The following is a 25,100-nucleotide window of genomic DNA, read 5'->3' as shown; positions in this document are numbered from 1 at the left end:
ACATCACAACACCTGGAAAACAACGCTGTAGACCAAAACCAGGCATTCGTTGTAGTTCTTGAAAATGGATTTTTTAAAAATAAAATATCTCCCTTTGGAATGGACTTTGAGATTTGTAACTTTGTATATTTTTTTTATGCCAAAAACATACACACCACACACTGACTAAAATTCAAAAAGTGAAAAAGCATAACAGGACCCCTTTAAGAATCACAACGTTTTCAACATTGCTAATAATAAAAAATGTTTCTTGAGCACCAAATCAGCATATTAGAATGCCATCTGAAGGATCATGTAACTCCAAAGAATGGCGTAATGATGCTGAAAATTCACCTTTACTATCACAGGAATAAATTGCATTTTAAACCATATAAAAATAGAAAACTGTTTTAAATCATAATATTTTACAATGTTTTCACTGTATTTTTGATCGGATAAATACAGCCTACAACAGTGTTCAATGAGGAACTTACTTGAAGCACATACAGTGGCATGCGAAAGTTTGGGAACCCTTGGGAACCCTTTGCAGAAGTGAGTGAGATCATACAAAATGCATGTTATTTTTTTATTTCGTACTGTCCTGAGTAAGATATTTTACATAAAAGATGTTTACGTAGTCCACAAGACAAAAAAACTCCTTCAAAAGTTTGGGAACCCTTGGTTGTAATACTGTGTGTGGTTACCTGGATGATCTACTACTGTTTTTTTTTTTTGTTTTGTGATGGTTGTTCATGAGTCCCTTGTTTGTTCTGAACAGTTAAACTGAACACAGTTCTTCAGAAAAATCCTCCAGGTCCTGCAGAAAGGTTAAAACATTCAGTGATGCTCCAGAAGGAAACACGATGCATTAAGAGCTGGGGGTGAAAACTTTTCAACAATGTGAAGATGCATGTTTCTTATTTTGTTGAAATATCTTTTTTTTTTTTTCATTTAGTACTGCCCTTCGGAAACAGAAGATACTTGCATGTTTCCGGGAAGACAAATTAAGTACAATTTACCTTGATCTTCAAATTTAAAAAGATTTCACCCCCAAGATCTTAATGCATCGAGTTTCCTTCTGGAGCATCAGTGAATGTTTCAACCTTTTTTAATCATCCTTTTTTTCAACATCTTTTATGTAAAATATCTTAGTACTTAATAAAAAATAACATGCATTTTGTATGATCTCTCTTATTTTGTTAAAATTATTCACATTTTCACAGATTCTGCAAGGGGTTCCCAAACTTTCGCATGTCACTGCATGTAAGTGAATAGAATAAATTCGTAGACATACATACACCATGTTGGAATTATCCAAATTGTGTGTTCTTGGACCTGTGATGTAATATTGACAGCCACAATTAAAAAAACAAAAAAATTAAAACACATACAATTTAACCATGAGGCAAAACTATATTGGTTAATGACATTTCAGCTCACGTGACTTTTCTCATTTGCAGTCCATAGTATATACGCTAACCTTTATGGCACTAAATATAGCACCTATAGAAGAGAAGGAAACTCTGAGATAAAACGGGGTGCTGTATCAGTTTCTTTCGAGACGTTTAAGAAAGCGGAAGATCCTCCAACACATTCGATTACATTACTGTCTCTCATTCGGCGCTATTTAAAGGCTGTGTGCTGGCTAGGCAGTTGTGTTGGCTCCAGTAGCTGCTATATTAGCGTTAGCTGCGCGTGTGTGTGTGTGTGCCAGACTGACCCGTCAGCGCTACCGACTCGAGAGAACACGAGACACAAATAACTCCATTCCTACACATGGCCCGCAAGAGACAGAGACAGTAGACTCCAGAGTGAGATTCAAATGAACGGAATTCAAAAACTAAACCACTGAAGGCAAACACTTTGCTGTCGTTGTTGAAGGCATTAAATTGCAAAAAACTCTCAGAGAAATATAGAGAAAACTGACCTGGCTTAAGGGGAAAAAATGGCTGCATAATCCACCTTATTCTTCAACACAGAAGTAAACCTATTCAGCTATAGGGAAAAAATGAGAAGAATAACAACATGCAGTAAACGGGAAATCAGTGTGTTCATAATTAAGATAATACATTAACATAATATGGTAAGACACATCAGTTTGCAATATCAAGCAGCAAAACACGCTGTTTTGTACAGCTAAAAATAGCTAGATGCTGATATCCAGACCCATAAAGTTTACAAATGGCCACGCCCACTTTTATGGGAAAAATAAGGTGGATAGCTCTGTTTCAAAACTAGTGAGCTGGCTTGTATTACTATTTCAATCAATCAATGTCTGTAAAACCTGGAAATGCCACCTAGGTAGGATCTTACTAGGTTTTGGAACATATCCAAAATTCTAAAATTCAAAAAATTCCAAATAGTGCCTTTCAGGGCACATTTTTTAATTTAAATAAACATTTAGGCTACCCTAAAAGCACACATGTCTTTTTTAAATATAATTACTTTAAATTAAGACCAGGAAGGTTCCTTTAAGGACATACAGTAACAAAAGTTAAACACAGGAATTTGTATTTCTTGCGATCTTACAGCTTTTATATGCCCGGTTTCTTTTTCATTTCTTTTTAAATGGATGATTTAAAGTGATTCAGCAGATTTGAGAACTTTATGAACTTGGTTTGAGAGATCACAGAGTGTGCAAAGTTTCACTTAAAAATGCATTTGAAATACTGTATTCATCAAAGTCCAAAAATAGTCACGTGTCCACACTGTGTGGGCTCACATTTATGACTCATCAACTTCTGTGCAGACCTCAACTGTAGAAAAATGTTTCAATCACTTCTCAGCGCTACACTCAAAATGGAAGGAAAGTGGGACTCTTATGTGGATTTTCCACATTTAACAGAAAAAAATGAGGTCTTGGGTTCCATAAAAGCATTTTATTCTGGACTGGTTCTCCAGATAGATGACAAGTAAAAGCTCTGCAGCAATTCATGAATTTGTATGGTCACTATGATGAGTTACATTCACAGACACATAAGTACTTATATCCATGTGCAATTTCAAATAGCATGTGAGCTTGAGCCACACTATACAGACAGTTTATCTTTAGGGAAATGCATTTTATAAATGGAAAACATTTACCCACTTCAAAAAAACATTATTTCAAATCACTTCGTTGGTGGATTTTGACCTATTTTGAATAGATCACAGAATCTTTATTTGGACCAACAAGCATCTCTGAACCACAAACTGTAAGTACGATCGATACATTATGTGGACATTTTCAAAATGAGTGCTCAAAATATCTATTTTTTTTGTGCTAATATTAGATGTATAATGTTACCTAGTGCAACTTTAGGTTTCCAACTAAACCACAATATTACTGTCTGGCTCAAAAAGTTCTGATAATTCGCTGTGAACCCACTATTTCCTAAAAATGTGTCAATTAATGTAGACTGTTGTTGTTCTAATCACTTCATTTAATAATATACAATGTAACTTAGACCTGTTTTGGTTTACAAACTGTATTGTTTGATCAGTTAGTCATTAGTGCTCGGCTAACGTATCCACCATTTTTGTTCTGTTTACAGTTTAGTAGCTAAACTGTAGCTGTGGGCACGATTCCCTTGCATAAGTGTTAAACAAAATGTTTTTATGGCAAAAGTGCATGCTCAGGGTTGCCAGGTTTTAATAAAAAATAAAAATCGCAGTCTGGGGTGTAAAATGCAGACTTTTTGTCAAGGTTCTCCTGGGAATTTAGAAATTTAGATTCTCCCTGCATTCCAGGGGCTAAATATGACATTATAGGGGTCGTTTCAACCAGTGTACATCAAAAACAACTGCGGACTTGGCAACACAGATGGTAGCGCTCGCTAACTTACTCGATTACTCCTCTTAGTACCACTCACATCAGGCTTGGCCAGCTGACCAATCAGAGCAGAGTAAGCTTATGGAAGGGAGGAGTTTTCAGACATTATGCTCAAAATTGCTTCGAACTAACGGTTTCGTAATCATTGACAAATGACTACGTATAAATGTATATTCTGAGAAAATTACGGTTTCTGACCTTAGATGTATTTAAACCTGTTGTAGGGGACTCCAACACAATATTAGGACACGTTAAAGGTCATCGGATACCCATTTTCCACAAGTTGACATGATTCTTTAGGGTCTTAATGAAAAGTCTATAATATACTTTGGTTAAAATTTCTCAATGGTATAGCTAAACTTGCGGCAAGTTTAGTCGCTAAACTTGCTAACTAGCACGTTATTAGGAAAGGCGATCGCAACGATTCATTAAAAAACTCTTATACTCACTTCTGCTGTAAGTGAAGCTGGATCACAAATGATTTGCGCAAACATAGACCTATATGAACATAGACTTTCCCTTCACAAACAAACGTAATCCACTGCATCTTCAGTAGCTCAGATGTCGGGAGTAAATGACGACCACTATGTTCATTATTACGTCCAGCAACACAACACCTCAATTGCTCAATCAGAGATAGTCTTGTCTAACTTACATCCCTGCTCCGACATCGAAACAATGAGGTAAGACGCTGATGTAAATCAACTATTGTGGGAGTGGCCCCTGTTGGTGTGACGCCACACCGACAGGCATCTGAGAATGGCTCGATTTGAAAAAGGGGATATTATTTTTACAGATTAATTAAAAACCATTTCATGGATTTTTATCATTATAAGGTATATATATATATATATATATATGACCTGCTCTTTAAGCATCTGTGTGGTGAATGGAGAGAAAAAAGTGGTTTGGGGAAATTAACCTAATGACTTTTTTTTGACAAAAAAGAAAGTTTACCCAAATGTGAAAATTTTGCCATTATTTACTCACCATCATGTTCCAAACCTGTAAACAAAGAAAAAACATTTTTAAGAAAATCACCAATAAAGTTGTCCATGTAACTTGTGAGCAACGTTCCAAAATTTCTAAAGCCATAACTCTGTGGGAAGCAAACCAATAAAAAAATTTCAAGTTCTTCACTGATACTCTGAGATGTTATCTCCAACCAGCACATACCAGATCACAAAGTCAATGATCTGAACCAGAGGACAGGATCTGTGAACAAATCATTCTATCATTCTGTCAGGTCTTGCAAAAGAACCAATTGATTTGGTTTACAAATCACAACTGTTCAGAAATCAAAGCTAAAATTGCTTACTTGATCCAGTTGCTGTCATACGGGTTTGGGAAAAACTTGAGGGAAAACATGTCAACATCATTTTCAAGAATGATAAAGATGCATTGAGATAAAAAAGACTGTTTTTAAGAAAAATGTCTTTTTTAGATCCAATGAGGCCCTTTCCAAAGACCTGAGAGAGGTGTGTTAGCTAATTATTGTTAAATTATCACAGACCTATTTTTTTCAATTGTATTAATTTAATTAAATTTTAAAACTAAACCATTTTTCTGTCTATTTTGTAAGTTTAATCAACCGTGGCAACTTGAAGTGTTGAGAAACAGCAGAGAATTGAGCAGAGAATCACTTTATTAGCCGTTTAACCAACTTTTTTTTATAAGAGCTGTGTATATCTGATAGTTTTTCAGTAGCTTCATTCGCTGAGCCAGACATGTTCAATTGTACCAACCAAACCATGAATAAACAAATAAAACACAGCAAACAAACTGTAATCGCAATCCATTTTACAGTCATACATAGAAATGACAGTTTGTATTAGTTTTGTGTTTGCATAACTCTATTCAGGGTACGAACTACACAATGACCTTCAACAACATTGTTTTAAATATAAAGGAATCACTATAGATACATTTTAGAGTGCAATATTAAAGAAACAATTCACACAAAAATGAAAACTCTGTCATCATTTATTCACCCTCATGTCATTCCATACTTGTATGACTGTCTTTGTTTTGCATAAAACCATGAACTTTGTTAAAAAGATGGCATATTTAACAATATCCTGAGGGTGAAGGTGATTAAATAATGACAGGATTTTTACATTTTCTTGGATAAACTATTCTTCCTAAGCTCATCATGCAACCCCAATATTTTTTTGCTGAGCATATCAGACAAAGGATTACCATCTTAAAAGCTGTTTAAAGGAAATTATAAACTTTCTGACATGCATTTGTGAAATGTGCTATTATACAACTGAAATTTGTCTCTAATTTGTGGGGTTTAAACCTCTGTAATTCGCACCCTGGGTGTATCAGTGTTATTTGTGGATAAATGGTTGGCTTGCAAATGTTTAAGAATGTATGAAGATTCATTAACATTCATATAAAAATGTTTTAGGAACCAACAACAGAAATATATGAAGGAAATCCATGTGCAATCAGACACAGCAACAACAACAACAACAACAAACAAAAATGCATAAACATTAAAAATGTTTACAGACACATTAGACCTTTGCTTCTGTGTAAGAACTATAGCAATGTTTTAATACTGATTCTTAAATGTTAACATAAAATAGTAAATAAAAATGCTTTTTTATGTTGCTATGAACAGATTGCTAAAGAAGCTATTATAGAAAATATTTGGTATCTCTAAACATCTTGCATTGCTTTGCTTTAAGTTCATTATTTATAAAAGAAAGGCATTCTGCATATTTGTGTGTGTTTTTTTTTTTTAATCTTTTTTTTTTCATTAAACATGACAACATTCACGCAAACCTGTACCACACTTTTGGGGACCAAAAAAGGGTTTCTTTTTTTTTCTTTTCTTTTTTTTAATTATTGTTTTTTTTTTTTTTTTACTTTAATAAAGTAAGTTTAGTGCAATTTTTAAATATGTAAATTGTAAAATTTAACCTCATGAAACTGACTTGGTATACTCAGTGACAGAGTATATATCAAATATGTTTATTAAACTATGTTTTCTTAGAAAAGCAGTGCACTTGGAAGGTAAATGCGGGAATTAAAATAAAACGTAAGTATTACAGGGATGTTTTGAGCCCTTTAAAGCCATGAAAGTCGTGCAAACAGGTAACAGCAAAGCCCAAGAACACTGCTAGTACTTGGTAAGATTTATATCATTATAACTATGTGTTTGTGTGGGTTTCAGTTAGAGCTGATGAAATATTTATTAAAAAAAAAAAAAAAATTTGTGTGATACTTAAACATTCGTTATCCTATAAATTCAGCGCCAGTTCAAACTATATACATAGTACAATGTGCATATCATTCATAGTCTCATTCATTAATGCTCTGTGTGTGTGTGTGTGTGTGTGTGTGTGTGTGTGTGTGTTTGTGTGTGTGGTGGTAAAATCCCTTGCTGACAATGCAGACAGTTTATGTTTTCTTTTTTGTTGTGTGGTCATGAGTGATGTTTCCACAGATGCACATATTTTGTCATGCATTCCACAGTCCCAGTCAGTGATGATAACAGTCCTGTCCTGATACAAGAAGTCTGTGGAGAGTGTTAACACTTAAACCCCAGAGAGCACAGCTAGTCTCCAAGTCGGAGTCTTCCATAAAAATGAGGCTGGGAACATAATGAGACAACCTTACAATGTGATTATTTAGGGATACAGTGTGGGCGAACTCTCATGAACAGTCAGGAAATGACTGGGTCATACTTGACCCCAAAATCAAGAGAAATAAATAAGAAACTGTGTTTAGTATTAAGACCATAATGCTTAATATATACTATAACCAAAAATTTAAAGAACCAGTTCACTTCCAGAACAAAAATTTCCTGATGATTTACTCACCCCCCCATGTCATCCAAGATGTTGATGTCTTTCTTCGTTCAGTCGAAAAGAAAGAAGGTTTTTAAGGAAAACATTCCAGGATTTTTCTCCATATAGTGGACTTCAATGGTGCCCAATGGGTTGAAGGTCCAAATTGCAACTTCAATGCAGCTTAAAAGGCTCTACACGATCCCATCTGAGGAATAAGTTTCTTATCCAGCAAAACGATTGGTCATTTTCTAAAAAAAAAAAAACTTTTTAACCACAAATGCTTATCTTGCACTAGCTCAACTTCACAAATTACGTAGTGACATGACGAAGTACCGACCCAGTGCTTACAAAGTGAACATGCAAAGAAAGTCAAACAGGCCTTTACAAAAAAGGTAAAATGACGATGTTGGACAATTTTGAAGTTGGAAGAGAAAATTAGATGGAGTTTTTGCCCTTCCCCTTATTTCTGACCCAAAATAGACAGAGAACTAACCACACGTGACCTTTCCAAAGTGATCATGTAATGCGTGAAGTCATGGATGTGCATGAGCTAGTGCAAGATGAACATTTGTGGTTAAAAAGCATATCAATTTTTATTGTTTTAAGAAAATGATTGATTGTTTCATTAGATAAGACTCTTATTCTTCGGCTGGGATCACGTAGAGCCCTTTAAAGCCGCATTTGAACTGCAGTTTGGACCTTCAACCTGTTGGCTCACACTGAAGTCCGCTATATATGGAGAAAAATCCTAGAAAATTAATTTCTTTTCGACTGAAGAAAGAAAGACATGAACATCTTGGATAACATGGAAGTGAGTAAATTATGAGGATTTTTTTAATTCTGGAAGTAAAATAATCCTTTAAACAATGTCCTCCAACAATTCCTAGAAGCCTACTGCAATGCAAATTTTTTTAATGCTTTTAAATGCTCATCAAGGCTGCATTTAATGGATTAAAAATACAGAAAAAACAGTAATAGTGTGAAATAATATTACAGTTTACAATAACGGTTTTCTATTTTTCATATACATTAAAATATAATTTATTTTGGTGATGCAAAGCTGAATTTTCATCAGCCGTTACTTCAGTCTTCAGTATCACATGAGCCTTCAGAAATCATTCTAATATGCGGATTTATGATCAATGCTGGAAACATTTGTGCTGTTGAATATTTTTTTGCAACCTGTGAAACTCTGATTATAAAAAAAAACATTTTCAGCATTTATTAATCATTTATTATGTCTTTACTACACTTTTTATTAATTTAACATATCCTTGCTGAATAAACGTATTAATCTCTTTCAATTAAAAAAAAGTGCTGACCCCAAACGTTTGAATGGTAGTGTAAAATGTTACAGAATATTTCTATTTTGTTTTGTTTTCAACACTGATAATTATTCAGCATATTAGAATGCTTTAAGTTCATTTCCAGAACAAAAATGTACATATAATGTACTCACCCCCTTGTCATCCAAGATGTTCATGTCTTTCTTTCTTAAAAGTGTCTTAAAGAAATTGTTTTTTGAGGAAAACATTATAGTAGACTTCCATGGTGCCCACAAGTTTGAACTTACAAAATGCAGCTTCAAAGGGCTCTAAACAATCCCAGCTAAGGAAGAAGGGTCTTATGTAATGAAATGATCAGTTATTTTCTAAAAAAAAAAAAAGGGACAATTTATATACTTTTAACCTCAAATACTTGTCTTATCTAACTCTGCGTGTGCCATGCATTCTGGTTCAAGACAGTTAAGGTATGTTGAAAAAGTCCCATCCCATTTCCTTCTCCAACAAAATCGTCCTACATCGCTGTTTTACCTTTTTGTAAAGGCCGTTTGATCTTCTATGTACGTTCACTTTGTAAACCCTGGGTCGGTACTTCTGCAGCGATGCGGGATGATTTTGAAGATGGAGGAGAAAATGAGATGGGAGTTTTTCGAAACCGAAACAGACAGAGTTCACGTAAAGCTAGACAAGGCAAGCATTTGAGGTTAAAAAGTAAATAAATTGTATTTTTTTTAGAAAATAACCAATCGTTTCGCTAGATAAGACCCTTCTTCCTTGGATGGGCTCGTTTAGAGCCCTTTGAAGCTGCATTTTGGAAGTTTAAACTCGCAGGCACCACTGAAGTCCATTATATGGAGAGAAATCCTGAAATGTTTTCCTCAGGAAACATTTTCTTATTGACTGAAGAAAGAAAGACAAGGGGTGAATTTTAATTCTAGAAGTGAACTTATCCTTTAAAAATGAACATGTGACACAAGACTAGAGTAATTGCTGTTAAAAATGTGAATTAATGATTTAGTCAAATTTCTTTCATTATGACATACTGTATATATTCCTCTTTTCTTTTGAATTTTGGGGGAAATAACACCCTGTCATTTATGATGTTCACCCATGTGTGCATATGATTGCATTGTGTCTGTGTGTTTGCAGTTGTGGCCTTTCAGATGAAGGGCCAGTGCAGCCCCAGAGCAAGGATGATGATGGTAAAGCTGGCTTTGGGAAGAAAAGCATCCGAATTAGATTTGTTCTTGGTGCTGGGCGAGTCGTGGCGGGAAGACCTGAACTGCATTTTTGGATACATCATCTTCTGTGAGAGCTGGAAAAGACAGAAAGAGAGAAATCGTGAGAGAGAGCAACAACAGCAGTCACATGTCTGAGACGATGTCTCATTGTTGAGAGAAACTGAGTCAGTGTGTGCGACAAGACTGTATTTTTACATCACATTAAAAACCTCCGCTCCTCCCATTACCCAGAATTCCTCCGTCCTGCTGACTTCAGCATTCCCTTACCTGATCCTGTCTCAGTGAAAAGTTTTGTAGCTCTGTAATATCTCTTTTCTTTAGCCTGCAATCACCCTCTCCCTGTCTTCCATGCCCTTTACATTCATCTCTCTCTTTATCATTAATCTTCGTCTTTTGTTTTTACCCTTTTAAAGTCCCAGCAGCCCAGCGTTTCCCCTCTCTATAGAACTGTTCAGTCATGATGGCAATTTGTAGGCCAACCCGAAGGCTAATTCGCCACGGGTTCCCTCATGAATTTACTATGGGTTTTTAGAAAAGCAGTTACGATTTATGGGCAAACAAGCTCTGTGGTTACATTTACTTGAAGAAACTTTAACATTTTGCTCTACGACATAAATTAAACATGGTCAAAAGTGAAATCTGAAGCCACTAACTCAAGTTGCTAAGTAACTTTAGTAGCTTTTTCCAAACTCACGTCTTAATTCTTCACATGTGAGTGGATATAATTATTCACTTGACCACAGGAGGCTATCTAGGATATTTTGAAGCTAAGAAGCGAAACATGCTACAAGCGATGTGTTACTCATGTCAGAGTTTCCACCCATTCCGCAGTGACATCCTAATGACCAATATCCCAGCTCTCAGACAGTCTCACGACTCCTTAAGCATCAGATTCTGCGGCCTAAAGCGTTTGTTGTTAAGCAGAACAATGGACAATGAGCGGTCTATCCTTGGTGAGAATAAAGGTGATTGTTCTGGCGGAGGAAAAGGCCTTGCGTTTTGTGAGGTGTGGATGACACTGAAGGGTTGTCGACTCTCAAACAATAGAGAATGAGACTCTATGGTGCTCCGCAGTGTAAGACTTTCCATACACTCATAAGTGCGCCCAGAAAAAATCTGCAGAGTCTTTTCACATTTTCTGTTCTGATTAAATGGGAAATTCTGCAGATTCTGCAGAACATGGTGAAAAGAGTGCTAGACTGTTATCAAAAGCAGACTAAAATGTTTAATTACCACCAATGAATATCTAAAATATATCTAAATATATTGATATTAAATAGTGTATATAATATAATATAATAAAAGATAATATAATACTTTAAATATATTTTTAATAATATAAATATATTTTAGAGATATAAATTACATCTGATAGCAAGATCACAAATAGCAATACCAATAAAGACACCGCAAATAAAAATAAGGCTTGTCTGTTTCTAAAGATAACATTTTAAAATATTGTCATTAAATAAATACATTTATTAATAAATAAATAAATAAATAAAAATTAGGGTATATATAATATAATATAATATAATATAAATATAAGTCTGATAGCAAGATCACAAATAGCAATACCAATAAAGACACTGCAAATAATAATAAGGCTTGTCAGTTTAAGATAAAATGTTTAAATATATGAATTAAATTAATTAAAAAATGATTAACATTAAATAGACTATATATAATATAATATAATATAATATAATATAATATAATATAATATATACTTACAATTATATAAATATATTTTTAATCATATAAATATATTTTATAAATATAAATTAAATCTGATAGCAAGATTACGAACAGCAATACCAATAAAGACACCGCAAATAAAAATAAGGCTTGTCAGTTTCTGTGGAAAAATGTTTAATGTTTAACGTCCTGGGGTCGGCAATTCGACGGCGGGAGCACTTGCATATTTTCAGATGAAATAATGTAAAATTATTAATAAAATGTTTCAAATGTTACATAAATAATAGAATGAATTAAATATTTTATTATGCCATTTAATAAAATGACTAACATTAAATAACCTAAATATATTATAATATAATATGATATAATATAATAATTAAAAATATATTACAATAATCAAATTCCATCCACAATTATAATCCAATTAAATAAATTTAACTACCAACAGAGACACTGCTAGTAAATAGAATCATTGTTGAATGAATGGATAGAATGTTTAATTATCACTATTTAATATTAAAAATAAAATTAACAAAACTGAATAATCCACAATAAATAATATACATTTAAACGATTATTATCCAAGATCCCTGGTATCAACACCAATACTGCTAATAAATGGAAAGCTTTGCGATTTTTCACGATACAGTGTTTCACTGTGATTATTAAATATTACAAATGAATTCAGTAACAATAAACAGGCCCTAATGTAATATTATGTGAAATAAATTCAGTGTATAAACACACCTGTAGATCTGTCTTATCTCCCATATAAACTCACAATTCTGTCTCTCATCCTTTCCCTGCTTCTCCTTTTCTAATCAGGAAATTATCCTGCGAGTCCTAAAATCATTTCATCTATGCCAGCAAACATGTTTGTTTATTTTAAATATATTTTATGCAGACTTTTGCCAGCTCTGAAATGAAGAACCCAGACAGTAAAGCTGTATGTGTGAGATGGAAAGAAGCATCCATCAGGACCAAGAACAAATTCATCCTCTGTCACAACAGTCTTTCATGCTAATAAAGTTATCAGCTCGCAATCATCACCCTGGCATCCTCAAGGACAGCAATGATGTCTGAGAACATAATTGCCATCATCCAAAGTGATTACAAGCCAAATCATCATTTCAGAAACTTCTCAAACATTCTCCAAGAAGACCTGTTTGCTCTCTAATAGTCAAGTTTAGCCGTCACGTTCACAGGTTTCAAGCTGTGAACCAAAAGCTGTCAGGGATCGGTATATCTGACAACTTTCTGGTGTTGTGTTGGTGTGTGTGTGTGTGTTGTGAATGTTATGTTTGTCTCTGTCGAGGGTGTGTGAGAAAGAAAGAGGGTGTTGGGTAAGACTTAGTCACCAATTAACAGAAAACCCACACAAAATTTCAACAAAGATTCGAGGACAGAAGTTTAGATATATTTTAAGAAAGATATTGTACCTACATGCATGTGGACAAAGCCACTTAGCCATGTAGCCTGCCAAATTATGAGCTACAGAAATAATCATTGAAAGTTGTAGACTTCAACCCAGATCCTTAAAAAGTAGCTGCTAAACTTTTTATTAGTAACTTGCAGTGTGGCTTGTAGTGACGCTTGTAAAATAACTACCATGGCTGTAGTTTAACAGCTTTAAATGAACATGTTATTTAAGGAGACAATATATATTTTAAATATATAAAATCATAATGTTTATTTTACTTATACTTACCAACTTTAAACAAATGAATGAACTAAAAAAACAATTTACACTGAAATGTTGGGGTGTTCTGGTTATTTTGTATGGTAGATTTTGTCAAGTGTGTTTGTTTATATTATTATTATTATTATTAATTAATTAATTAATTAATTAATTAATAGTAGTTTATTTATTAATTTATGTATACATTGAGATGAGTGAGAAAATGTCACAATTAACCTGAAAATATAACATTAAGAAATATATAAACAAATATTAAATATATATATATATATATATATATAATAAAAATAATAATAATTAATAATTAAATATAAATTATACATATACATATTATACATATAAATATATGTGGGGGTGAAAAAGAAAGAAAAAGAAAAACAAACCCAATTGTAATTTTAATGTTTAACATTATTTATTTATTTATTTATTTATTTATTTGGCCAATGAGATATGAGCTACAACTAACCTGAATTCACCTATATATAAAACGAAACAAATGTGTTAAAAATGAAAAATAAATATAAAATAATAATAAATAATAAAACTAATAAAAAAATGCCAAAATCTGTAAATCTGATTGCCTACAAACATAATACCACATCTTTTTAAAAAGAAAAAAAAAAAAAAAACTAACCCAATGGTAATTGTAATGTGTGATTTTATTTATTTATTTATTTAGCCATTGAGATGACTGGGAAAATGTCACAATAACATGAATTTACTTATATAAAATATAAAATTAAACAAATATATAAACAAATATTATATATATATATATATATATATATATATATATATATATATATATATATATATAAAATAATAAGTAATAATAATTAATAATTAAATAATAATAATAAAACATGCTAAAATCAGTAAATCTGGTCACCAATAATACCACACCTCAGAAAATTATTATTATAATTTCTAATTAATTAATTAATTAATTAGACTGGGCAAAAATTACCTATGAACATAATATCACACCTCTCTAAAAAAAGAAAAGAAATAAGAAAAACTAACCTATTCGTAATTATATAGTTTGACACAGCAAGTAGTATAACTATTACACTCCAATTTATATAGAGTAACAGTGATGAAAAGAAGTATTTTGTTAAATATTTATTTCTGTTACAAACATAATGATGTAAAATACCACAAAAGGAAGGATGTCTAGAAACAATACTGAGTTTAATTAATTGCTCAAATTAGTTGGTGAATCAGGCTTCTGAATCGTTCCACTGAAATGAACAAGTGATTCACCAAACCGAATCAAACAGACTAATATATTTAAGACAGACACATTATTATTAATGTGCATTTAAGACAAGTAGTGAACATGTATATACACTTGCCTTTAATAAATACAACTTTTAGCATGGCACCAGTTCTCTGGATTGCCGTTTATCGCCGTTAATCCCACTGCACGTGTTGGAGCCCTAAAATAAACACTTGTTTATCTTACAGAGCTCATAACCAGGACGCTAAAATAGCTGCACTATTTACAATTTTACCAAAATAGACCCAGACTGTCTCAACAACCAGTGCATAACAGACAGAAAAGCAAAACTACAAATCTCTGGAGAGTGTGTCACATCGTCTGGTTTGCTCAATGGAAAAGCTCTCAAACGCGCCTCTAAAAGCTACAAAACACGACAAAAATCAAAACACCTGCCAACTCGCTTTAAAAGCATTTGCACTCCGCAGCAAGCAAACCAGCATTCAATCCACCCGATATGTTTTTTTTTTCCCTTCCATCATTTCATCCTTGGGTTTATTCCACCTATCAGTCTACCCTTTGGTTTATTTCTTCCATCAGACTCTCCTTGGGTGACCTGCAAGTCCCACTGGTCACAACCTGGCTTCACTTATGAAAGTCAGTAGGAAAGAATGTATTCAGATACTATCATTTGCCGTGTAACCAAACTGCATGTGCTGCAGATTTTGCTACTTAAGCCACATTGGGAGGTGCTCATTTGCAAAGACTAAAAAAACTCTTTAAAAAGAAAGAAACAAAAAAAGGGGAAGCTAAGATTTCTCTTGTATTTGGTTGAATGCACTTGTCTAAACTTGTTGATTCCAACTTCTGGGTATTAAAGCTAGACTGATTCAGACTCAACAAGGGATTACAGAATTCACTGTTTTTTTTTTTATATATCAGATTTAGACTCTAAATCCTTGTTGGTGTGACGTACAGCCTCGCTGATTGTAAAATGATTCAGCATTGTGATGTTGTGGTAGGAAAGACGGACTGAGAGAAACAGAGAGAAGAGTGGATTGGTACATTCATGAACATTACACCTTTCTCTTTCACTGAAACTTCCAATTTGGGGTTTTTGTCACCAAATTTAGTGATTTTCTCATTGTTGCTGCAATGTTTAATAACGTTTTAATTGCGTATCTCGCAGTTCTTTTTTTTTCTCAGAATTGCAGGATATAAACTCACTATTTTGATTTTTTTTGTTCTCAGAACTGCATTTTTGTAACTGCAATTGCGAGTTTATGTTTCTGACTCACAATTCTGACTTTTTTTCTTAGAATTAAAAGATGTAAACAGGCAATTTTGACTTTTTTTCACAACTGCATGATATAAACTCACAACTGCAAGTTATAAAGTCTGAATTGTGAGAAATAAAGTCAGAATTGCAAGATATAAATTTGCAATTCAAATTTTTTTCTCTAAACTATCTGTTTGTATCTTGCAATTCTGACTTTCTTCTCAGAATTGTGAGATATAAACAGGTAATCCTAACTTTTTTTCTCACAACTGCATAATATTAACTCGGAATTGCGAGTTATAAAGTCAGAATTTGCGTGACAAAGTCAGAATTGTGGGATAGAAACTACCAATTCTGTTCTTTTCTCTCAACTGTCGAAACATTGTTTTTATCTCACAGTTCTGACTTTTTCACAATTGTGAGACATAAACTAAATTTTGAGTTGTAAAGAATAGTGAGAAATAAAGTCAAAATTGCGGGATATAAACTCACAATTCTGACTTTTTTCTGTGAACTGTGTTTGTATCTCACAATTCTGACTTTTTCTCGCAATTGCAAGAAATTGGGGGATATAAACTCAATCTTGACTATTCTTCTCAGAACTGTTTTTGTAATTGTGCAATTGCACAATAACATGAAATAAACTCACAATTGCAAGTTATAAATTCAGAATTGTGAGAAAAAAGTCAGAATTGAGATACAAACAGTTCAGAGAAAAAAGTCAGAATTGCGAGAAGTAAAGCCAGAATTGCGGGATATAAACTCACAATTCTGACTTTTTTTATCTTAACTGCATTTGTATCTCAATTCTGACTTTTTTTCCTCATAATTGTGAGATATAAACTCTCAGTTGTGAATTATAAATATATAAATAAAATAAAATAAATATATAATCAAAAGTTTGAGAAATAAAGTCAGAATTGCAGGATATAAACTTTTGACTATTTTTCTCAGAACTATGTTTTTGTAATTGCAATTGCGACTTTATATCTCACAATTAACAAGCAATTCTGACTTTTTTTCTCACAATTGCATGATACAAACTCGCAACTGTGAGTTATAAAGTCAGAATTGGGGATTTAAACTCATAATTCTGACTTTTTTCTCATAACTGCGAGTTTGTATCGTGCAATTCTGACTTTTTTCTCAGAGTGAGTTATAAAGTCCAGTTCTGAGGGGAAAAAAAGACTAATATTTTTTTCAGAATTGCGAGTTTATGTCTTGCAATCCTGACTTTGTAACTCACAATTGCGAGTTTATGTCATGTTTATTTGTAATATGGCTGTATAAAATGGACAATTCCAGAATGTAAAACTATGACACAAAGATCAAAGAGTGAATAAACCATTTCCATACTTACTTATCAAATTTTATACAAATTATGCTATGCTATATCACAACCCCAAAATTTTGTCAAGCTATCATACCTGGTTTGTGAATATTTTTTTATTGTGTAGCATGTCCAATCAAAATATAATTGAATAAAATAGCTTTAGCAAAACAAAGTAGTTAATAATGCAAAAATTAAGTCTTTTTTTTTTTTAATTAGCATCAAAATTACTCAGTTAAATAAACACTCAAGATACTACAAAAATAGGACCAGTATTATTTCAGTCTTTTAAAAGCATCACTACATTGATATCCCTTAACCCTAAATCTTAAAACTTGAACAATAATTTTCCCGCCTTTCAAGCACTGCTATCTCCTTCAGGAAATACAAATCTACTTCCAATTATAGCTCAATTGCAATGAATATTTCACATCAGTTTTAGTTTACTTCTAAGTGTTTCTTTTAAGGTAATTGGCCCCATCTCTGATCGGTACAGTAATTCTCTGCTTAGTACCGGGGCTGTAGTGATCCTGCATGGACAAGCATTTAGGCGATCAATAAAACAGCCATCCCTGAAGGACCCCAATTATCACATGACACTTTGGACAGCAGCCTAAGGAGCACATACAGACTAGTGACCAGACAACAGCACATTCAAAATACCCAGCCAATTATATCATGAACTGTCCTAATATTGATAATTATTCATTCAGAACAGATCTGAAAATAATCTATAAAACATAGAAAAATATTCTAAATTATTTACGTTATACCTATATAAACAGCATTTGTGGCATGCTTCAAATTTAAATAAATAAATAAAGAAATATTATATATGTGTAGCTTGCATGTAAATAATTGTTGTATTATATTATCATTTTTTTTTTTATTAGAAATTGTTCATTCATCTAGAAAACATAACCGCAAAAAGACAACCACACAACTTCTTGCAGAGAAGAATTCAGGTCTAAGTGCTTTAACAACAAAAAAAAGCTTCACATTTCTGCTTTTAAATCCTGTGAGTGTGTCTAAATTGAACGAATTCATCAGCGACAATAACAAAAGCCCCTTATGAGGAGGTGTGAAGGTGTTTTCCATCACTGACTGTCCTTACGAGCTATAATGAGCATATTTCACACGGATTTGTTTATTCAGTTCTCAGACCGCAGCCACGGTGACCATTTAAACGGGAGGTTGGGATGGCTGTTGCCTGGCAATCCACCTTTATAGAGCAGCTCTGATAAAGAGCATTCAGCAGAAGCATAATAAAGGCCAACGAGAGAGAGAGACAGAAAAACAGAGCTGAGGGGCGAGAGGCACAACAGACGAATAAAGGCTATAAAGAAAAAGTGACAGAGGTAAAACAAAAAAACATTTCAGTTTAATTATCAAGGTATGAACCGGTTCATTTACTGCTGCCCAGTGGATCCACATTGTGTACAGTGTTTGTACAGAATAAAGTCTGTATGTGTGTGTGTATGTATGTGAATACACACTACTAGTCAGAATGTTTATAAAGAAGTCTCTTCTGCTCACCAAGCCTGCATTTATTTAAACCAAAATACAGCAAAAGCAGTAATATAGTAGTAAAATATTTTTACTATTTAAAATTACTGCTTTCCATTTGAATGTATCTCAAAATGTAATTTATTCCTGTGATCAAATCTACATTTTCAGCATCATTACTTCAGTCTCCAGTGTCACATGATCCTATTAATCATTGTAATATGCTGATTTGCTGTGTAAAAAAATTATTATTATTATTATTATTATTATTATTATTATCAATATTTATTTTATTTTTCAGTATTTAAAACAGTTGCATTTTTTTCTGGATTCTTGATGAATAGAAAGATCCAAAGATTAGCATTTATTTAAAATAAAAAGCTTTTGTAACATTATACACTATACCATTCAAAAGCTTGGAGTCAGTATAACTTTTTTTTTTTTTGGAGAAAGAAATTATACAAATTATTGCTTTTATTTAGCAAGGATGCTTTAAAAGGATCAAAAGTGATGATAAATGTTACAAAGATTTCTATTTCAGATAAATGCTGTTCTTCTGAGCTTTCTATTCATCAAAGAAACCTGAAAAAAGCTGTTTTCAACAAAATAATAAAAAATAAAAAACATTTTTAAAACAGCAGATCAGAATATTAGAATCATTTCTGAAGGATCATGTGACTGGAGTAATGATGCTGAAAAATCAGCTTTGAAATCACAGAAATAAATTACATTTTAAAATATATATAAATAGAAAGCAGTTATTTATATAGTAAAAATATTTCAAAATTTTGCTGTTTTTGCTGTACTTTAGATCAAATAAATGCAGGCTTGGTGAGCAGAAGAGGCTTCTTTAAAAAAAATATTTAAAATATTACTTTTCAGAAACTTTTGACTGGTGGGTCGGAAATTTACAAGGGCTTGTTTTGCCATCAAAAATGCCCCATAATTTCAAGACAAAGTGGCAAAAAGTGCCCCTGCACAAACAGGCAATATACTACGTATGAAATGAAAATGAAATGAATGAAAAGTGTCAATTCGCAGAATTACATTTAGATTCACTCACACTGCATCAGATTGCTTTTACATGCTATTTTGAGCCTTATAACCAATCAAACGTGTTTCTGTAGAACTTAAGAATGCATTAGCCAATCAGAAGTGCTTAGATTAGTCAGCATTACAAATGCACCAATCAGAGGCACTTAGATTAGTCAGTGAGTAATATTAATAATCATTATTATAATATAAAGAGCTCCTGTTTCTTACATGTATAATTTAGATAGCTAAATTTTTAAACAGTCTATATTGACAACAGTTTAAAAAACTGATTAAAGTAATTGGGTAAATTTAAGTATTAGACCTTGAAGACAAAATAGTATAGTGATTATAATAAGGTGATTGCCCTCACGAATGTAAGAAATGCCCCTGCAAAACAGTTCCAGGGGGTCAATATTGTCCCTTAATGGAAAAGTTAATTTCTGACCCATATATATGACTAAACATTAAACTGCTGTTTGCAGCTGCATAGCTATTTAAGGTTTCTGTGAGGGATTGCTTGTGTTTTAGTTTGAGAGATCGAGGGAAAATGTTGTGTTCACAGTGACTTCTGTAAACGCAGACGGTTGCCACAGTCCTCTCCATAGGGATGTGGTCAGACTGGGTCAGAGCTACATGTAGGAGGACTAAACCACTAGCAGAGGTCACAAAAACAACACCCACTCGCACAAACACAGCATTTGTGCAATCACTGAAAAAGACAGTGGACCCACTTAGCAGTAAGAAAAACTACACTGTTAGGGAAGTATTTCATAAATTGTACAGAGAAAGTGGGCAATATGACGAACACTCCCATTTCATCCCATTTCATTACAATCAACAAGCTGTCACAACAGATTTACACTGTTTCATTTGACTGTTTGAGCCCTGCGGCCCGGTGCACGCTCGCTCGCTCTTCTGGACTCTCACAAATACTATAATTATTGAAACTGTATACACTGCAAAACAGATCCCTTATTTACAGTGTGTTGATTATAATGGGTGAGTTTTAGCTTTGTTATGTTGCTTGAGGGCGGTGTATTTGACAAACACCATTTAGTTTACATAGTGAGAATGACAACATATTGTACAGCAGATCCAAAATAATTTAAAAAATTTTATTTCAGTTTGGTTTTAATGCTTCTCTGACCTGTATGCTTATAGATGGGACTAGATGCAATGGGCAAAATGTCTGCGACTGGTTGCAACTGCTGCAAAATAGGAATAAGGAAAAAATATAATCCAGAAGCTTTAAACCTTTTTCATGTCTGGTTAATTGTGAACACCATAATTATTTGGCATTCACCATCCACAATTCCGCCTGGTGACTAATAAATAGGCAATACTATTTGGCAAAATTAATGAAAACTATAATACTAATAACTAAAATCAATCATTTTAAATGAAGTTTTACACATTATAATTTACAGTATTAATCTGATATTTATTTTGAGATTTTCTAAAGATCACATTTAACATTGTTATTAAATTACTAGTGTTTTTGCACAATTAAATACAATATCCAATTAAAAAAAAAATCACAGTAATCACTATATGGAACCCTATATATGGAACGTTATGTAAAAAAATTATATATGCACTAATTTGCAAACATTACCAGATCAAAAATCTAAATATACTGGAAAAAGATAAGTTTCATTTTGTTGACATATTACAGGTAAAGATTTTTTATAGAGAGGGTTTTGAATATTTCTTTTTTTTTTAACAAAATAAAAAATAAAGTAAAATTAAATTAAAATTACATTTGTTTTCATCCCATACAGTATATCAGTGGTTGTGATGTCAACCACAAAAAAAAATAAAAAATAATAATAATAATAAATAAAATAAAATAAAATAAATATTTCATTTTTCCACTCCATACCGTAAATCAGAAAATGCTGTCAACCACAAAAAAAACAAAACAAAACAAAACAAAACAAATTTTTTCCACTCCATTCCGTAAATCACCACAATTATAAAATAAAATAAATATTAAATTCTTTTCACTCCATACAGTAAATCAGAAAATGTTGTCAACTGCAAAATAAAATAAAAACAATTATAAAATAAAATAAATATTACATTATTTTCACTCAATACAGTAAATCAGAAAATGTTGTCAACTGCAAAATAAAATAGAATAAAATAAATAATAAAATAAAATAAAATAAAATAAATCCTTTTTTTTCATTCCATACAGTAAATCAGAAAATGCTGTCAACTTCAAAATAAAATACAATACAATAAAATAAAATAAAATAAAAAATTCATTTTTCTACTCCATACACTAAATCAGAAAATTCTGTCAACCACAAAATAATAAAGTAAAATAAAATAACAAACAATTATAAAATAAAATAAATATTTCCTTTTTTACTCCATACAGTAAATCAGAAAATGCATCAACCGCAAAATAAAATAAAATAAAAAACAAAATAAAATAAATAAAATAAAATAAAATAAAATAAAATAAAATAAAATAAAATAAAATAAAATAAAATAAAATAATAACTTTAGAATACAGTTAGGAATAAAACTAAATTGTATTTACATGCTACTTTAGTGGATATTTCTGACTTAGTCAGGAAAAAACTAATTTGAACCAAATGGTCTTTACAGATATGTACTATATTTGAAATCCACACCTGCAAACAGAGAATTGCATCTAATAAAATAAACACTTAAGCATGTATTCACTGTAGTCTGAAAAAAGACCAGTTATGAATACAAAAATAACCTAAAATCTCAAAATGGACCAGTGCATGAAAAAAAGTGGTTTTGCATGAGTGCCTTAAAACAACAGATTTAGCCCATAAGCAATAGCATGACTGAAAAAGGTTTTGTGATGTTTGGCAGTTCGTTATCCAAGCAAACATCAGGTAGAAAGTACAGGACATAACCAAAGATGAGTCCAGACTTTCAATAAGCCATGTGTGCTGTGTGTATACAGTATTCCTGTGAAGGTTGTATGAGAGTGGAAGTGGGAATTGTTGACCTGAGGTCATCTCTCCATTTAAAAGATATTAAACAGCCTGCAGGGAGCCATCTCATTAGATCAGCACATCATAAACACCCCTAAAGACCTCTAAAGAAAAATACAGAAAATGAGAATCACTTAGAACCTTTATAGTACATATTCCCAAAAAGCCGCACGATTTGAGGTACCATGTCCGTAAACGGCACAGATCGTGTTACGCCCAAAAGTTTAATACTTATGGTTAGGGGTTTGTTCGAATCTGCAAAACATGGTGAAGTTTAACATATCTGTGTCACAAACCCAGTGCAGATCCATCACTCACACGCCACATAAACATTTCTCTTTGTGGGCAAACACTCGAATCCCAATGTTTGCGTTCGAGAGTGTGTTTCTGGATAAACTCGGAGAACATTACACCAGGCCGCTAATGGGATGTAGACGTTTCAAACATCAAAACAACACTCGTCGTCCATAATGAGCCATCCTAATCTCCTGCTTTCTTTAGAGAAACAAAAACATACATGGAGGCTTGTGGGATTTCGGGCGGTCTGTGCGTGTCTGTGCGGTGGGAGAGAGTTTTTCTCAAACCCAGCCGATGTTTTTTCTCTATAATCCACAAGTTCGGAGAAGGTGCTTCCCAGCTGTGGCGGCTGCCTTAAGGGGAACATTCCGGGAACATTCAGGGCTGTGTCCAGGATATGGGCAGCTCTCGACCGCCTTATCAAGCTTAGGCCGCAATCCCACAGATTACGCCTGCACGCATGTACCTTTTAACTACATGCAAAGATGACAAATAATGAGAGAAACAGAGAAGCTGATGGTCCTTTCACTATCTGGTGTGGTAATGGATGATGGGATTGAGCTAGACTGAAAAGATGCTCTTAATTTGTACAGTTGTTTTCACTGTCTGTTGTGACTGTAAGTGGAAGACCTCTGGCCTGGCCTGTTTGACAGATGTGGGCGGATATTGCAACCAGTCTTGGCAATTTCCTGGCTCACTTTCATCTGAGATCCATGGTAGAGACTCGGCAGGTTCTTAGGAAAAGGGTGGCCATCCACACCGCCTTAAAAAATATGCTGGCCAAAAATGAAAATTCTGTAGTTTGTTTACTTACCCTTGCAAAAAATGCTTTTCTTACTTAGATTTTTTGTCTTGTTTCCAGCCAAGATATCTAAAAATTCTTAAATCAAGATGGATTTTCTAGACAAGTAAACAAACAAAAATAATCTGCCAATGGGGTAAGCAAGACAAAATGATTTTGCTTACCCCATTCCTAAATAAATTTATCTGAAAACAAGACAAGAAAATCCTTCTTGATTTAGGAATTTTTAGATATCTGTGCTGGAAACAAGACAAAACAAATCTAAGTTAGAATTTTTTTTTTTTTTTTTTTTTTTTTTTTTTTTTTTTTTTTGCAGTGTATGTGGTTGTCAAAATCTAAAAATGACATTGTTCATTTATTATGTTACTAAAGATTTCTATCAGACCTCATTTTCCACAAAAATATTACGCAGCACAACTGTTTTCAACACTGATAATAATACGAATTTTTTGAGCAGCAAATCAGCATATTAGAATGATTTCTGAAGGACCATGTGACACTAAGGACTAGAGTAATGATACTGAAAATTCATCTTTGCATCACAAGCATAAATTATACTTAAAAATATATTACAATAGAAAACAGTTCTTGTACATTGTAATAAGTATTTCACAATATAAGCTTTTTTTGCATTTCACTTAAACAAAAGCATAAGAGACATATTTCAAAAATATTAAAAACATTATTGACCCCAAACTTGCAAACATGCATCACAAAAGAGTTATTTTTTTAAGGAAATAAAAACTACACCACGGTGTTATTCCCAGCACAAATTAACAAATTAAATCAAACAAATATCATTAAAATTTTGTTCATAGCTAATTTAACAGCTTACATTTATTCATCTTACATACAAAAAATAAAATAATAGTTTTAAACATTTCTTTATTTATTAATTTTTTTTTTTTTTTTTTGCATAATTTAAGATACTTTTATCAGGATTCTTTGATGAATAAAATTAAAAGAAACAAAAAAAACCAGCATTTATTCAAAATAGAAATCTTTCTAAAAATATAAGTTTTTAATATTACTTTTTATCAATTTAACACATCCTTGCTTATTAAATGTATTACTTTCTTTCAAACAAACAAAAAAGGAAAAAATGTACTGACCCCAAACTTTGAACGGTACTGT

At 32.5% G+C, this 25,100-nt stretch overlaps 1 protein-coding gene across 2 annotated transcripts in view; it reads right to left on the bottom strand.

Annotated features, from left to right (window-relative positions):
* Positions 1–5,417: 5,417 nt before the first annotated feature.
* The window catches only part of gpc5c (glypican 5c), a 151,525-nt gene continuing 131,842 nt past the window's right edge, over positions 5,418–25,100 (bottom strand). For both annotated transcript variants that reach the window (XM_051095746.1, XM_051095753.1), the window contains one exon: positions 5,418–10,191. In XM_051095746.1, the coding sequence (XP_050951703.1) occupies positions 10,112–10,191 (80 nt within the window). In that variant the 3' untranslated portion in view covers positions 5,418–10,111. The remainder of the gene's footprint in view (positions 10,192–25,100) is intronic.

This window comes from Labeo rohita, chromosome 2 (genome assembly GCF_022985175.1).
Source record: "Labeo rohita strain BAU-BD-2019 chromosome 2, IGBB_LRoh.1.0, whole genome shotgun sequence".
Classification (NCBI taxonomy): Eukaryota; Metazoa; Chordata; class Actinopteri; order Cypriniformes; family Cyprinidae; genus Labeo; species Labeo rohita.
This window is presented reverse-complemented; position numbering and strand designations above follow the sequence as displayed.